Source organism: Boeremia exigua (genome assembly GCF_020726555.1).
Source record: "Boeremia exigua strain MPI-SDFR-AT-0100 chromosome Unknown C7974scaffold_5, whole genome shotgun sequence".
In the NCBI taxonomy this organism is placed as follows: domain Eukaryota; kingdom Fungi; phylum Ascomycota; class Dothideomycetes; order Pleosporales; family Didymellaceae; genus Boeremia; species Boeremia exigua.
The window spans coordinates 1-17,556 of record NW_025763522.1 but is presented as its reverse complement, the minus strand read 5'-3'; the positions used below and the strand labels follow the sequence as shown (position 1 = coordinate 17,556).

General features: G+C 35.5%; 2 protein-coding genes across 2 annotated transcripts; both read left to right on the top strand.

The window, feature by feature from the left end:
- Positions 1–517: 517 nt before the first annotated feature.
- C7974DRAFT_471176 (general substrate transporter) lies at positions 518–2,851 on the top strand (the record flags this gene model as incomplete). The annotated part of the gene is made up of 10 exons (XM_046146492.1): positions 518–586; positions 655–732; positions 780–986; positions 1,037–1,051; positions 1,102–1,263; positions 1,317–1,635; positions 1,690–2,018; positions 2,069–2,251; positions 2,302–2,543; positions 2,653–2,851. 9 exons carry the CDS (start codon positions 518–520, stop codon positions 2,437–2,439), a joined length of 1,500 nt encoding a protein of 499 aa, XP_045997649.1. The 3' UTR covers positions 2,440–2,543; positions 2,653–2,851.
- Positions 2,852–16,977: 14,126 nt separating this feature from the next.
- Positions 16,978–17,556, top strand: C7974DRAFT_161917 (uncharacterized protein; the record flags this gene model as incomplete). Its single annotated transcript, XM_046135960.1, has 1 exon — positions 16,978–17,556. A coding segment is annotated over exon 1 (518 nt), but the record flags the coding sequence as incomplete, so codon positions are not given.

Genomic DNA, 17,556 nt, shown 5'->3' with positions numbered 1-17,556 from the left:
CGTATTGTATGGGATGCCACCCACTCGGGATGCACTGATTAATTCCGAGCGCGCTCAAGATTGCGCCACGACGAGATTGGCGTTCTGTACTACGCAAGCCACATTGAGGTCTTCCAGAATGACTCATGTTCTGATCCTCATGTCCGTTAATTCCTTTGCGGCATGACGACAACAAAGCACTGCTGTCATGTCCTTTTCACACTTGGCGTCGAACACCGCGCCCGAATCCGTGTTATCTGTGTCCATCGTAGTCGATCAACATTCAGCTCTCGCGTAAAGCTCGTTTCATGGTCTCCTAGACCCACTTCTCCGCATCTTGGTGCGTGGTCCAGTTCTTCAGATCTCAGGTTGGCGGGGTCCCCAGATTTGACCTATCTTGGCGAAAGGGGTAGATAATCAGTTGCTGGATCAGCGGTTGGGAATAACAGCTAGACACCAGATACGCACATTTTCCTCTCGAACCATCTCTACCATCTCTTTCCATTTCACAAAACTTCTTTCCCATTTTTCTGTCAACATGGGCTTTGCACGCCTCCATCTCAAGGCCAAGACGATCGAGTGGCTCATCAAAATCAGCTGCTCAGTGGTGCGTCGTTATCGCGCAGATTCACATCTGTGGTTGGACTTCAGATGCAAAGATCTAAACTAAAACAGTCCTTCTGTCTCTACGGCTACGATGCTGGAGTTCTCGGCGGTGTCCAGGAAACGAAGCCGTTCTATGAGGCTCTCGGTGTAAGTGCAAGTCACGCTAGCCTGCAAATCTCTGATAATGTTGGTAGAACCCGACTGGTACTTATGTCATTCCCATGATTGCATCAGCATACACGCTCGCTGCGACTGTGACTTCGTTATTCTGTTCGGTCATGGGACTTCCGCTGGGTCGCCGAAACTGCATTCTCTTGGGTAACGCTGCCGTTATCGTGGGAGGGGCTCTACAGGCGTCGGCATGGTCTGTCCCCCACATCATTGTTGGTCGCATCTTCAGTGTAAATTGAGACCCGTGTGATTGTATGATGAATCTTGCTAATGAAGATAGGGCATTGGCATCGGTGTAGGCTCATCTGTACTTATTTCAAAGGATCATCGCTGATCTTCGCTTAGTTTATCTCGTGCACGATACCCACCTACCAGGTTGAGATGAGCACTGAAACAGAGGGTCGTGGACCCAATGTTGCGGTTACTTGTGTGTGGCTCGTCTCGGGCGCTGCGATTGCCTACTGGATCGACTTCGGGTTCACACGTATGACTAACCAGATTTCATGGGTATATTGATCTCCTAAAGTACCCAGTGGCAGTGTCTACTAACAATCAATTAGCGCTTCCCTATCGCACTGCAATGTGTTTTCGCACTCGTGGCCGGTGCTTGCATGTTTGTCCTGCCTGATACACCACGTTGGTACTACGCGAAGGGGCGCATTGAAGAGGGAGACAAAATCATGGCCAACCTCTTCGATGCTGATATCAACGATGCCCGCGTCCAGGAAACGAAACAAGCGATTCTGGCTAGTGTTCTTCTCGAGCAGCAGGAGGAGAACGGTTTCCGCATCATGGACCTGTTCTGGGACACCAGCGATCTCCGCGTCGGTCGCCGAATCCGCATCTCGTTCCTCATCCTTGCAATTCAGCAAATGATGGGTAAGCTTTTTGGAAAGCGAATAGTTCAATGCGATTATACTGACTACGAAACAGGTATCAACCTCTCAGTCTATTATAGCACGGTTATATTCTCTCAACTTGGCCTGCCTCTATTCAAAGCACAACTTCTCGCAGCGGTCATGAACACTCTGTTTGCAGCTGGCACTATTCCCCTTGTCTTCACAATTGAACGGGTCGGAAGGCGTGCAGTACTGTTATGGTCGGCCGTTGCTCTGACAGGCTGTATGATCGTATTCGTTGCGATGATCGGTCTTCCCAACCCAACTCCAGCTACTCAATGGACTGCTGTTGCAGCAATCTTCGTATACAACTCCGTCTTCGGTTACGGCTGGATTGGTGTCTGCTGGCTTTATGGCCCCGAGGTTTGTCCTCCTTTATACCTGATATGCAACATTGCTGACAGAATACGTAGATCGCTCCGCTCAAGCTGCGTCACACTGGTGCAGCCGCTGGCGCATTTGGAGAGTGGCTATTCTCGTTCATTACCGTATTTGCTGGTGGAATTGCTCTTCAAAATGTTGGCTGGAAGATCTGGCTCTGGATGGCCCTCTCTTGCGCTGCTGCAGTTCCTTTCGTGTGGTTCATGTGCCCAGAGGTAAGACCTACATCCAACAAATTTTGATAGCTTTTCTGATCATAACTTAGACAACTGGAAAATCTCTCGAAGAGATTGATCTTCTCTTTGCGAAGGATCATGTCAAGCAAAGTGCCCTGGCAAACGAGATCAGCATCCATTCTCACCTTGAAAAAAAGACAGATACAATTATGATTGAGAAGGTATGAGCTTGCCTCTTATACAGCAGCTTGAAGACGTCGATATTAGGGATATGGAAGATGAGATCGATTGTGGTGATGCGAAAGAGTGAGACCGTGTATACTCGAATCAGCTTTACATGAAATTAGTAAAGCGTCAGGAGGAATTGAGTCATGATGAATCCATATTTTTTTAAGCGTAAGATCTCAATCGCTTGTGCAGATTTTCGTGCAAGTACTCACCTTGAATAAACAACAAGCTTACTGGCGAGTGTAGGCTTAGAATCAATCGTGAAAATTGCCTAGGATTCTAAAACGCACTAGCAGATGGTCAGCTTGGCGAAGAAGAGTGTGTACATTGGCGTAGCTATTGACAGATGCAGCTGCCATTTGTTTTTGAGTCAACGGGGACTTTGTGTCATAGTCGATCATCCCAATTCATAGTTTACGAAAGCGGATTCTTCTACTGGCATCCCTCGTATGATAGTCGGTGCCATTGCTGAAGACCGCCTTTGGACTTCGAGAAGAAATGTTGTAGGTGACAGCGAGGCGTATTGCCGCACTTGCATGACTGTTTTTGCTGGCAAGCTGTGCGTGAGGTGTTTACTTGAATTGTCTCAAGTCTTAAATGTGTTGGTTCCTTACAGTTGCGGTTATGACATAAATGCGAAACTGTAGTGTATCCGTGGATTAATCGATGCCAATCATACTCTGACTTGACGAGACCGGAGCCAACCGCAACAACCCAATTCTTCAATCGCTGGAGCATACTCCTCGCAGCCATCGTGGTCGCAACGGCAAGTGAACAACAAGTTTGAGAGAGTGAGGGTAACATTTTCGGAGACTTTCGGATCTTTAGACGTGGTTAACACAAACACACAGTCTCGTGTTGGTCTTTACGATCGAACATCAGATAGACTCTGATCTGCTGCATTAATAGCCCGACTTCCAAAAGGCCTTAATGTCAGTTCATTACTTCTCAGCCACGATCAGAGCGATAGTTGACAAGACATCAAAAAGAGCGGGATCAACCTAAGCGACTTCGAGATATTCCGGTCTCTCGACCCCAGCCTTCCAAGTATAGTTATTGGTCCTCTTTATTAATGACACGACCGGTATAAGATTTGTCTTGTTGTTCACAGACCCACGGCGGAAAGAGAGAGGAAGGTGGAAACAGATCCTCTGTCGCCAGCATCATCATCGTCATTATCGAGCAGAATGACGTTGTTGTGCTGATCTCTTGGAGGCTGACCCCTGGACTTTGTAATGCGCTGGGCCACTGGCGTTGACGATCCCAGGGATTGCCGTAAAAAGCTTGGCGAAAGCCTGAGCTGAGTGTCTTCAGGGGTCAAGAGAGCAGGTGTGCGAGCGGGGAGAATGGGTGGCCTCGAGAGTGCAATTGATGGCCACGGACTCAATTGTGCCTGGTTACTGTTCACTGTGGCAGGCTTGCTAGCCGAGAGAAAAGACGGCATCGAGCATGCCTTGACCGTGATTACTAGAGGGGTGAACGTCGCCTCGATCTTACGTTGGAGAGAAGACTCGACGGGATGATGCTGTGCCGGACGAGGCTCTGGGGTGTTGTCTTCCTTCGCTGTCTCGCACTCCGAGTCAGACTCTGGATCAGCGGAATTATATGCCTTCTGCTCACGATTACTTTGACGAGACCTTTGAGCTGCATGATGAATGGGACGATGACGACCCTGAAATTGTGGCGCTCCTACCTCCACGCGACCGCCACGACACGGGCTTGATTTGTGCCCAATTCGGTATAGTGCACAATTTCGGCCCTAAATCGCCCCTTTTCAGCCTTAGTCTGAAGTCAACCCCTTTTGGTGTTCTGTTCTAGTCTAGCTCCATCCTGCATGAACGTGTATGCTTAGACACACTACACCTATAACAAGTTCTACTTTATACCTCCACTATCTGTTTCCCCTGTGCTTACTTGATAAATTCTATAATTCTATAACCTGCTGGACAATCTATGTAGGCGATCCAAGAGGGAGTGCACCTCTTAACAGCGCCTCTCCGCGTTCCTCTTAGGCTGTCTGTACGCAGGATCCTTCAAAGAATAAGGCATGATAGCAGCGTAGCTGCTGCACTATCCTTAACCCCCACTCAGTCCCTCACCTGCTAACAATATAATAGCCTGCAGAGCTGGAAGTTCTAAACGTCATCTCCTATCTACTAGAATATAGATACTTACTATACAATCTATACAGAAGCATCGTGCCCTACAAGACGCTCTACAACTATCTCTACAACTACTACAAAATCTAGACACTAGTCTACAAAGCTATTGTCTCTTGGTACGAAGCACTTCTAGCATTGCAGACTAATGTAGATGTTATACCTCTTCTAAGTAAGTCCTTCCTATTGGATTTCCTCGCGCCACCTAAGCAGGGATACTTCTGTCTATAGTGCGACTGGACGACTTGCAGTTAGGATATAATCCTGCTGCACTTTCAGAAGACACAATGTAGTTGAGGAAGAAAGGCACGCAATCACCTGTCCTGCTTCCTTCAACGGTGGTCCCCTATCAGACGGAACTTACTACTCTTGGCCGATTTCGCTTTGTAAAGGACCTTCCCTGTGGCGTTATCAGGGATATTATATTAGGAGTGATGCAGTTCTTGCTGCTATGGTCTATCGAAAAAGAAACTCGTTGCAATAGTGAAAAATGGGCTGGCTGTGCTTGTTCTTCATCCTTCATCTGTTGAATGTACAATGTAAGAAATTAATCATTCATGCGGAAGTTCCTTCACCTTGTCAAGACCAAGTCGGAATCGTGTTTGTCCTAACATCTGAACGCGTGCTTCCTCGTAAGGCGCCAAGTGGGCCGACATTGGCCGCTGTAGCATCTTGCAACGGGATGTGTTCATTCCCTTGATGTTCCAGTTCAGCTTTCCGAAAACCGATGTCCACACATCCCAAGCTGCTGCATTGAACGCAAGCTCTATGAGCCGAGGCGTCTCTTTGGGTGTGATGGCCCGTTCTCTAAAGTTCTCGTCCGCTGAGAGAAGCAGTGCTAACAGCTCTGATTGATAGTCGAAGTCGAACAATCTATGGTCAGGCCCCTCAGCCTTCAGAAATCCCCTTCGGCCAAAGGCTATCCGCAGGTAACCACGCCCCATGTCGTCCTTGGCATGAAGACCTGCGTTCACTTCCTGGACCAGAAAGTCGGAGATGAGACCAAGGTTTCGAGGACCGAACGCAATGGCTGCCAGTAAGGGTGTGTCCATCGTACGAGATTCTGTCACATAGCCGGATTCCATCTTGTCTATCACGATCGGTAGCAAGTATGAGTAATCCAGAGCCCTTTCTGGCATATCACTTGTCAATTTAGATCTGTCTCAGATCGTGTCAGCAGTGATGCTCATAATGCAAGCATAAGCATAACACTTGATGCTGACAGCAGCTTAAACAACGCTCGAACAGGGAATAAGAGGGGTAGAATCCGGGCTAACGCCCAGAATAGAAGCGAGAGCAGGCCGAACCGTGGAAAAAAGAAGTCAGGACCTGAACGTGAGTGTCGCGTGGAGATAACTTGTATCAGGCTTCGAAGCCGACGTGACCTCGCACAGACACGTTGATTGGAAAGCATAACTTCACTTATCTCGATTCGTTCTACATTCAAAACTTCCATTCGTCGTCCGTAACTTGATTTTACAGACTCATACATGTGTGTACAGTCTGTTTGAATCCATTGACATCACACCCTTACTTTGCAAAGGCGTACGACGGTCAAGGGAGAGAGGAACACGAGCGACAGACGCGCGGAAGGCTGCAAAGGCCAACGCTAGACGATCTACCAAGATCAAAGAGCGCGCTTTGGGTCTAAAGGACCTATAGAAACATCTGCCTTAGACTAGTTAGGAAGTAGACAGATTTAACACGCTTATATACTACGTTTTAACAGAACAAAGAAGATTAGTTTTTACTGTTATATACTAGCCTATTAATATAAAAAGTTGCTATTAACATAATCTAACTCTTTTAAGGTTGTTATATCCTCTTTGTCTTATCTATACTAAGTAAACTTCTTATCTTACTTATCTAGATTTACTTTCTATTTTTTAGTTAGTATAAAATATTCTTTATATACTAACTTTATAATAGCTTAAGGTAGAGGTTAGAAGGTTATAAAATAACTAATTATAAATAACGTACCCTACAGGCGAGCGGATTAACAGGCGAGCGAATTACTTTTGCTAAGCCCCCACTAAAACTTAACCTATTATAGCCTAAAACACTATACTTTGGTCCTGCATAGTATAGTACAGGCTAGAATATTATTTAGAGACCTCTTCTATATTAATCTTGCACATTCGCGCGTTATATCCTGTCTAATTGCACCTTCTATAGCGCTGTTAGGTTAGCTTGCCCTCTTAAGTGCGCACCTGCTTCTTTGCCCTCTTCCTATTACTACGCGCCCTAAATTCCTTTAGAGCTGCTAGCTACTGCCTATCTTTAACTATTAGGGTCCCTTTCTTCTAAACTTGCTTTCTTTTATATAATTTTTGTTGCATAGCAGCCTTGTTAGCTACTTAAAGCTCCTTAATTTCCTATTAAGCTAAAACTAGCTTATAGGATAAGATTGCTCCCCCCTTTGCATAGTGCTTAAGCGCGCTTAGAACAGAATTTAGTAAGCTGCCCTGCTGCCTCTTATACTTCTCTTAAATTAGAGTTAATTACAACCTAAATTCTAGGGTGTTACTAGGGGTTTATAACTACTAGGGTATATTATTAGTAGGGAGTAGTAGTAATAGAGTCTAAAGCTTTATATTTAGGGCTAATATAACCTATTCTAGGTTAAAGAGGACTAATCTAGCACCTTAAAACCCTCCTTAGATATTGCTAGAGGTAAATACTATATTATAGGCTGCTTTAAAGCATAGCAGGAACTTAGTCTTTATAATATAGCTAATTTAGTTATATATAAGCAATTTAGCTTAGCGCCTATATACTATCTTTAAAGAGGTAAAACAGCCTATATTAAGTAGCTATAGAAGGTGCGATAAGTATAGAGGCATATATAGAGTAATAATCTTGTTATTCTTATAGTATTTCTAGAATTAGAGCAATTTATAGCTCTTATAGCTATTAATAACTAGCAGTTAGTAGGTACTAGTAGTATGCTCCTTTATATGCGCGTTAAAGTGCTTTAACTACTTAAAACTAAGCTTATTAGTAGTCTAGCTATTACTAGAGACTATAATAACCTAATTCTAGGGCAGGTCTTCCTCCTTATACTAGCTAGAGAGGTAGTAGTGTGCCTTAAAGATAATAAAGGGTAGAATAGCCTATCCTTTAGTATTAATACCCTATATAACTGTTATCTACTCCTAGTTGCCTAGCTAGACTGCCTTTAGCCTTCCTTATCTCTCTAAAGCTATAATAACTGCTCTCTAGAAGATCTAGCCTATTACAAAGCCTATCTTATTAAAGTTATATATATTATTATCTAGAATACTATACTTAGCTTTTATATTTTGCACTAGAGAAAACTAGCCCTATATAACTCTAGAATCCTTATAGAGGGCTTGCTTATAGTTATACCTATAATTAAACTTTACTTTAAGCTCTAGTTAATGCTTTATAAATATACTAGGCTAGTTTATGCTAATAGGGCCTAGATTACGCTCTACGCGCAGAGAATTAGCTATTATAGCTATATCTGCTAGCTAAGGGCTAAATCCTTGCTTATCTAGCTTAAGTATATAATTAATAATTACCTACTCCTCTAGATTATCTAGCCCTTATAAGTTAGGCATAGTATCGCCTTATAAAGGTTATCTAGTAAGTTAATAGCTTAGTATAGCTTAAGAAATATTATAGATAGCTATAGCGCGTTACTATAAGAGTTTTGCATCTTATTTAAGAGCTTAAAGTATAAGCTATATTTAAGCTTCCTTTAATGCATTAAGATTAGGTTATTATTAAGGCATTAGTATATAGAGGATACTTTAGTAGAGGCTTAGTAAAAGTAATTTACTTACCTATTAATCTGCTTACCTATAGAGTACGTTAGTACTATATTAAAAACCTTTATAAATATCTTCTACTTATTCTAAAACTTTCTTAGTAATAAGAGATATAAGAATCTAAAAGCTATATTATATACCTTAGTCTTACTTTTTATAGTTAAGGTATAGTACCTATATTCTATTTTATATCTATATTTTCTAGCTTTTAAATCTTCTATAAGCTTATCTAAAGATTAGCTACTATAGATATTTATTTTAAAAAAGTTATATATATATTATAAAAAGTATAATATTATAAGAAGTTAGCAAGAATATTATAAAAGTAGTAGTAGTAGCCTAGTTTAAGGCCCTTTAAAGCTATATTAAAAAGAGAAATAAGGCTATATATAAGCTTTTTTCTAAAAAAAGCTAAAAGTAAAAAAGTATAGTATCTAGAATATATTAATTAAGTATTCTTAATTACTAATTATAATTATAGTTTAAGAAGCTTAATTAATAGCTAGCTATAAAATAAATATAATTAATAAGGTTTACTAGTTAAAGATTAAGTTTTTTACTTACTTTATTTAGAGTTTACTTTATTAGAATAGAATTTATAGCATTAATCTAGTAATAATATAGATTATTAAAAAGTATATATTCTAGCTTATTTTTCTATAATACTAAAGTATCTATAATTGAATTATAAGTAATAATAATCTTTTTACTATACTACTTTATAAAGCTTAATATCTTTAAAATAATTAAAGCTAGATTCTATAAGTATTACTTATATTTTAACTTCTATCTTTTAATACTATCTAAGATATCTTTTACTACTAGCACCTTAAATTTAGTTTAGTAATAGTATACCTATACTAGATTTAGTATATTATAAACTTAAAGCTAGAATATAATATCTATAATATATAAAGCTTTATAAAAAGTATAAGTTTTAATTTTAAAAGTAGCTAGAAAAAAAATCTTATAACTTTTTATACTAGTTACTAGCTTAGAACTAGTAGTAGTATAGTATAGAATATTATTAGATAGTTATAGCAACGTAGATAATAAGATCCTCTAATATAGTTCTAATTCTACTATAAGGTATATAGAAGCACTAGGAAAGTTAATAACTAGAGAGAATCTTATTTCTATAGGTCTTATATAAAGAATACTTAAAAACTATCTATCCTAGAACTACTATAGGCTTGCCTTTTATACCTATAAGTCTTAGTTAGCTATAGATAGATAAGAAATAGTAATAGAGGTAAGTTAGGACTAAGTTAGAGAGAAGTTAGAGGTTATTTAAGTTAGGTAGTATCTTATTTATAAGATTTAAAATTTTAGTAGTTAATTCTTATATTACCCCCTTCCTTTATAGTTATATTATCTCTAATATAGTTAATTAGCCTTATACTTATCCCTATACTAACTTAGTTCTAAGCTAGCTCTACTCTACCTTACTATCTCTTTATTTATGCCTTATTATTAATTATTTATTTTATAATTATTAATAAAGAACTCTATATTTATATATAGCACATGCTTAGTAGCAGCTAATAAGGCTATACCTAGCTAAGTTAGAGAGCTTATAGGTCTATAATACTATTTATATAGTAATTTTATATCTCTAGTATAACTAACTAGGCTTAGTACCTAAGCTAGTAGCAAGGTATAAATAATTATACCTATATACTAATATTCTCTAATAGATACTACTTTCTACTATAAGTTAATATCTTTACTTTTAACTTAGGCCCCTACTAATCCTTCTCTAGGCTTATTTCTTAGTTACTATACTAATACTAGTTTCTTCTAGCACTCTTATAGTAGCCTATTAGGTTATCTACCTTTATTCTATATATGCCCTAGTAAAGGGTAATTAGATTAAATAGAAGTTTAATTTAAGAACCTTATCCTAGTATATATACTATATATAGCAGAATAAGAAGTATTAACTAGTAATATTATAATATTTTTATTCTACTTATAACTATATACTAACCTAGAAAGGTTCTAATTTATATTAGTTTTAAGTATACTACTCTTAAGGAGGCACTTAATATATAAGTTAAGGTATTAGTAGAGAATAATAAGAGGATTTTAGCTAGAGAAGCTACTACTATAGAGAAGGTATATATAGATATATAGTATAATATTTATTAAGTAGTACTTAAGCTTTCTAGTATTATATAAATAGTAACTATATAACTTAAGAAGGTATTAGTAACTAGTATTCTTTTATACTACTTCTATATATAACCTACCTATAATATATAGGCTTAAGAGATATTAGAGAGGCTTACTAAGAAGGTAAGTACCCTAATAGAGGAGGTCTAGGTATTAAGAAAGGTAGTAGTAGACCTTTAGTAGATATATAAGGCTAGAGTATTTACTTAGAGAAGTAGTTCTACTACTAGTAGGAGTTAGAGTTATAGTTTATAATATAGTAGAGGTAGTTATTATATATAAAGTAGAGTAGTATAATAAGATAACCTTAAAATACTAGATAGGGGGGATAAAGAGAGCAAGCTCTCTAATATCCCTTCTAACTTATTTAATAAGAAACTCTAGTTAGAAGACTTACTTAACCTAGCTATATTATAGCTCTAATATATATTAATATTTCCTTTATTTTAAGTATTTATAAGATAGGTTTAAACTAGAGGCGCCTAATACTATAGATTTCCTTTATTATAATTAGCCTTACTATTTTCCCTATATCTACTACTCTTCTTACTAGGTTAATAACTACTATAAGAGTTTAAGTAGAGGGCCTAGCTATTATAAGTACTTCTAATAATATACTTATAACTTATAAGGTATATACTTAAAATTAGTAGTAGAATACTAAGTTAGGTCTAGGTTATATCTAACCTAGCTAGTATAGTATTCTAACTAGTAACGCTTTATCTAGCTGCCTAAGATCTCTTATACTTTCTACTCCTCTACTCTATTTATAGGAGTACCTAAGAGCTTTAGTATAGGTTAACTAGGTAGTAGATTATATAGATCTTTATATAAGATATCTAGTATAAAGATATTATATATCTTTAAGCTAGTAGGTAACCTTAAGTAGTATAAGTAACTAACTTCTTTAATAACTTTAAAGGGACCTTACTAAAGGGTAGCTAGCTTATAGCTAGGCGAGTTATTAGCTAGGTTCTATATTAATAGGAAGACTTTATCTCTAACTTTCTAGTTTACTAGAAGCTAGTAAATATCTTTTATAATTTATATCTAGGTCTAGGCTACTTCTAGATTATCTTTAGCTACTTTCTAAGTATTATATATCTAAGTTACTAATATTATAGCTTCCTTCTAGTTAAGAATTATTATAGGATCTACTCTTAGTTCTAAGAGGGACTACTACTAGCTTTAGTAAGGTTTACTCCTATATAGTAACTAGTATAGTATTATTCCTAGAGAGGAATATAGTAGTATTATCTAAACTTAGTCTATTATTAGAAGTAATTTAAACTAGTTATCTTAGTAGTATAATATAAAAGGGTATAAATATTAGTTAATATATTTATTTATAATTTTAGTTTAACTATCTATTTCCTTATAATATATAGTAGATAGCTTAACCTTTATACTAATAATATAGCAGAATTCTAACTAGAAGCTTAATATAAACTAAGGACCTTAGTTAGAAATAATTAACTTAGGGGTATATCTAAAATAATATACCTACTAAATAAAGAGTTTAGCTATGCCTTAGGTAGTAGTTATCTTATAGCATAGTATTAAGATAGCTTACTTAGAGAGATAATTAATAATTATAAGAATTTAATTATATCTAGCTTTATCTTTTAGAAATAACTTAGAATCTATATATAAATGCTATATAGGTTAGTTAGAGATTAGTAATAGATATAAGTACCTATAGAGTTAGGTCTATCTTAGATAGTTATAGTAATAAGATAAATAGTTTTATATATAGTAATTATAAGTAGCACTTATATCTTTCTAATAGTATTATTAGAATAATAATTAATATATTTTCTTAGCACTAGAGTAAGTAGTAGATACTTAGTTATAGACTTTATAAATAAGGTAGGTATAGAGTAGAGGATCTATAGGTATATATAGGTAGTTTTTATATAGTAATAAGCTATAGTAAATCTAATACCCTTCTAGTAGAGCTTAATATTTCTAGAGGAAACTATTATAGTTTATTTAAAGAATAGCTTTAACTATTTCTAGCAAGTTAAGTTCTATCTTCTTTTCTATAGAGGTAAGAGTTATTACTACTACTATTTCTAGGTATTACTTAGCTAAGTTAGAGTTAATACTAGGGTATAGTTAGTAAAAACCTAGTAATACTTAAGATTAATTATCTAGCTAGGCTACCTTAAGGTTACTTAAGTCTTATTTATATTAGCTTAGAATATTAGTATGTTTATTCTACTTACTAGGTATATACTTAATCTAGAAATTAAATAGGCTTAATACTTCTACCTAATAGGCTTAATATATATTAAGAACCTTAGTAATTATAAAATATTCTAGTAACTAGTAGTTAGAGTATACTTAGATCTAAGTTATAATTAAAGTTAATTCTATCTACTATTTTTTAAAAGCTTAGAAGATAGTAAATAGTTCCTTATTATAGATCTTCTAGTTAAGTTCTGCTCCTACTAGAATGCAGCTATAGAATATAATAAAATACTATTACTTATCTAGGTATTCTTAAGATAAGATACTTATAATAATACTATCTAATATATTAGTCTTAATCTTTATAGGGTATATAGAGTTAAAGTAATATAAGGTTAGTATAGCTAGAAGACTCTATTTAAGAGACTTAAAACTAGTCTAATATGCCTCTATCTACTTAAACTTATTATTTAGGCTTTAGAGCATAATTAAAGGTTTAGTAACTTAAGAAAACTTAGGCATAAATTATTAATAGAAACTAGTAAAACTAAGGTATAACTTAACTCTAGTAATTATTATAGGGGGCTTCTAATTATATAGAACTTATACCTTCTTAGAGTCTACTTTAATACTTATATTAGTAAGAATATAGCCTAGGTATTTAGTTCTAGTAATATAGAACTTACTTTTCTTAATATTAATTTAGAGACTAGTAAATCTAAGCTATTTAAGAATAAGCTTAATATGCTTCTTATAAGTTACTTTATCCTTAGAGTAGATTAGGATATTATTAAAGTATATAATATAGAAGTTATCTAAATAATTAATAAGTATATTATTTATATACTATTAGTAGGTAGCTAGACTATTATAAAGGCTAAATAGTAATACTTTATACTTATAGGTACTATATTAGGTATAAAATATAGTATACTCTTTAGAGGTAGGATCTATTTAGATTTAATTAAATACTGCATAGATATTAAATTTACTAAATATCTTAGCTTTTAATAAGTATACTAATAATTTATCTATATAAGGTATTAGATATAAGTTCTTATAGGTAAAGTTATTAAGCTTCTAGTAATCTATATAGATCTATAGACTACTATTTAGTTTATATATATATAAGACTAGAGGAGTAAAAGGGCTCTAACTATACTTAATTTATTCTTACTTAAGTTATTCTTATATAAACTTCTTTATAGCTTTAAGTTCTTTAAGGTTCTACTTATATAATAGGGAGTATAAGTTAAGTAAGGGTTCTTTTAATATAATCTTATAATTATATAGTTAATAAGGTAGTAGTATCTTAGCTTCTATCTTATTAAATATATTAGCATATTAGTAATATCTAGCTAGCAGCTTATTATATAGGAGATAAGTATTCTTAAGGTTATCTTAGTAGTTATCTAGTAATTGCTAGATTTTATATAAGTTAGTAATAAAGAATTTATTTTAGAGTTATTGTATAGTAAAATAAAAGGTATTTATAGATAAGAATATAATAGTAGCAACCTTAAATAGATATAGTATAGAAGGGAGTTAGGGTATAGTTATTAGAGTTTTATTTACTATAGCTAAAGGCTAAGATTAAAATTTTAGTATAGAGGTTATGCCTTGCATAAAATATATATTTGCTAATAGGCTTAATACCTATTAATAATTATCTATATCTTATAGGTTATCTTATTACTTAATATCTAGTTATATATTAAGGGAGACTATAGGTTAATATAATATTATTAAAATAGAGAGAGTAGAGTTATAAGATTTTAAATACTTAGCAGGCTAAACTAACTAAGACTACTCTATATTAAGTCTAAGTTTAAACTTACGCAACTATTTAATTCTAATAATATAATCTTAAGAACTTAAATTAATAATAATAAATAGGTAGTTATATATCTTCTATCTATCTATAATTATATAGAGTTAGATATAATAAGATATAGAGAATATAATCTAGTCCTAAAAACCCTTTACTTATACTAAGAAAGGTAGCTTCTAAATAGGAGTTTAGAGGGCTATTAAAATAGAGTTTATAATTAATAAATTTAAGAATAAGAAACCTTAGGCACTAGTATTAATTAAGGAGTAGAATTATATACTATAACCTTTATAATATAGCATAGTTTCTAAAAGAAAATAAGGTCTACTAAATAAATAAGATAAGGAAAGATTTAAGAGGTTATATTAGTTTAGGCCTAAGTAGAGTAATCCTCTTAAGTAACTCTATTTCTTATAGGTATTAGGTTCTTATCTATATCTTTCTTAGCATCTATAAACTCTTCTTATTTAACTTTAATTTTGCGCACCTAAAGTATTATATATTCTTTTATAAAATATCTAGGTTTACTATAGTTATAGTAAGTACTAGGTATTAGATCTCTTATAGGTATTAGTATGCTTAGTATTACTTATAGGTTTAGAGTGCTATATATAAATATAGTTAAATAGGATAGGTTAGAATATTCTTATTAGTATAATAGTATAGTAGGCTGCTTTAGGTCTAATTAGAGTTAGGGCCTAAAGGGTAGAGGCTAGGTAGTAGCTAGAGGTATTACTATTAGATTATTCTTTTATTCTATATTATAGGTAGTAAGGTATTCTACTATCTATAGAAAGGAGTTTACTTATTACTATTTAAAACCTAGGTTAGGTACTTAAAGGGCTAAAGTAAGTTTAGTCTATAAGTAATAAAACTACTCTAATTAGAGTACTTATTCTTTAATAGCTAAGCTAAGGAAATAACTTTTTAAGGCTAGAAAAGTTTTATTTCTTTCTATTTAAAGTTTATTAAAAATTACTTAACTCTCTACCTACTTATTTCTAGTAATAAAGTATATTTATAGAAGTAATATTATCTCTTCTATAGTATAGAAATAGTTACTATTATTATCTAATAAGTACTAAGGTTCTAGGTACTCTTTAGCTAACCTAGAGGTATAACTCTAAATAAGGGCTATATAAGCTTAGGTAGACTAATAGTAATTTAAGTTAATCTCTAATTAATCTTATATTAACACTTACTATTACTAAAAGATAGGGCTCTTCCTATTAGTAAGTACTTTAATATTAAAAGTTCTTTTACTTAGCTTTTCTCTAGTTATAAAGATAGTATTTACTTTAGATATTTATTAGACCCTTTATAGTCTAGGGGTCTCTATAGAGAGATAGGGAAGGTCTATAGGATAAAGACTAGTATAAAGTTTAGCTAGCTCCTAATATAACTAACTAATCTTATAGGCTAATACTATATATAAGTAGTCTAATTCTAACCTGCTTTCCTCTAAAGGTAAGAGTTATTCTTAGACTAAACTAGAAAGAGGTTTATAGGACCTACCCTTTCTAGACTTAGCTTAAGATCTAGTTAAGAGACTAGCTATTATGCCTAATATTATATTAAGTTTAATTTAGGTAAGTTATTAGTAGTCTCTATATCTCTACTATAGCGCAATCTAATGCAACTTTTCTAAAGTAATAATCTAAACCTAAAGGCTTTAGTTATTAAGAGGTCTCTAGTATCTTAACTAGAAGTAAGTAATCCTAGAAGTAGTATAGTTAGACGCGTGTTAGACTGCTTACTTATAACTAAATACTAATATAATATTATTTAGAGGCTATTACTAGCTAGGATAAGTTTTTAAGTATAATATAGTAATATAGGTAATAAGATTCTCTAATATAGTTCTAATTCTACTATTAGGTATATAAGAGTACTAGGAAAGTTAATAACTAGAGAGAATTTTATTTCTATAAGTCTTATATAAAGAATACTTAAAAACTATCTATCCTAGAACTACTATAGGCTTACCTTTTATACCTATAAGTCTTAGTTAGCTATAGATAGATAAGAAATAGTAATAGAGATAAGTTAAGACTAAGTTAGAGAGGAGTTAGAGGTTATTTAAGTTAGGTAGTATCTTATTTATAAGATTTAAGATTTTAGTAGTTAATTCTTATAATAATAATATAAATAAATAGCTTATCTTACTACCTAGCCGATATGACGCGCGCGATCGGGCCCGATCATCGCCAGACTAGGTCTAGCGCTAGGGTTGCGCGTCCAAATCGGGCCCGCCGTAGGGGGCGAACATCGCGCCTTCGACCCCCGATCATACCCCCAAGCTGCGCTGCTTGCGCGACGTGTTCCATACAAAACCTGCCGAGAATCATCTGCTCTATCGCGCCCCAGCCTTTGTTTTCTGCATTTCTCGGCTTGCGTTGCTGCACTTGGGGTCATCTTAGGGTTTCTTAGGGTTAACTCGCCAAGCATGGAGCTCTGCTGGAACGCGCAGCCACCCGCAACGCCAACCGCAGCGCAGCACCGCAAGCGACCGCGTGCGAGCAAGATAACAGTCAGCAACGTGCAAGAGCGCTTCTGCTACCTCCAGCGCTATCAGGTGCTAGTCTGCAGGGAGCACGCTACCGGCATACAGAACGTCGATGTGCACCTGCGCGACCAGCACGGCGTGGCGAGCAAGGAGAGGGAATGCATCGTGGAGCACTGCCGGCAATGGCGGATCGCCGCGCCGCGAGACGTCGAGCTGCCCGCGCCGCTGGGGCCGCCGATCGAGCAGCTGGGCGAGCCGCTGGACGTCTATCGATGCAGGATCACCAGCGACTGCGGCTTCTGCACCGCGAGCAAGAGCAGGATGCAGAAGCACTGCAACAGCGCGCACCAGACGGCTTGGAGCAGCAGAGACGCTGCGCTCTGCGAGAAGGTCAAGGCGCAAACGTTCTTCCGAGCCGGCGGGCTCCAGCGATACTTCGTCGTCAAGGCAGCGGAGGA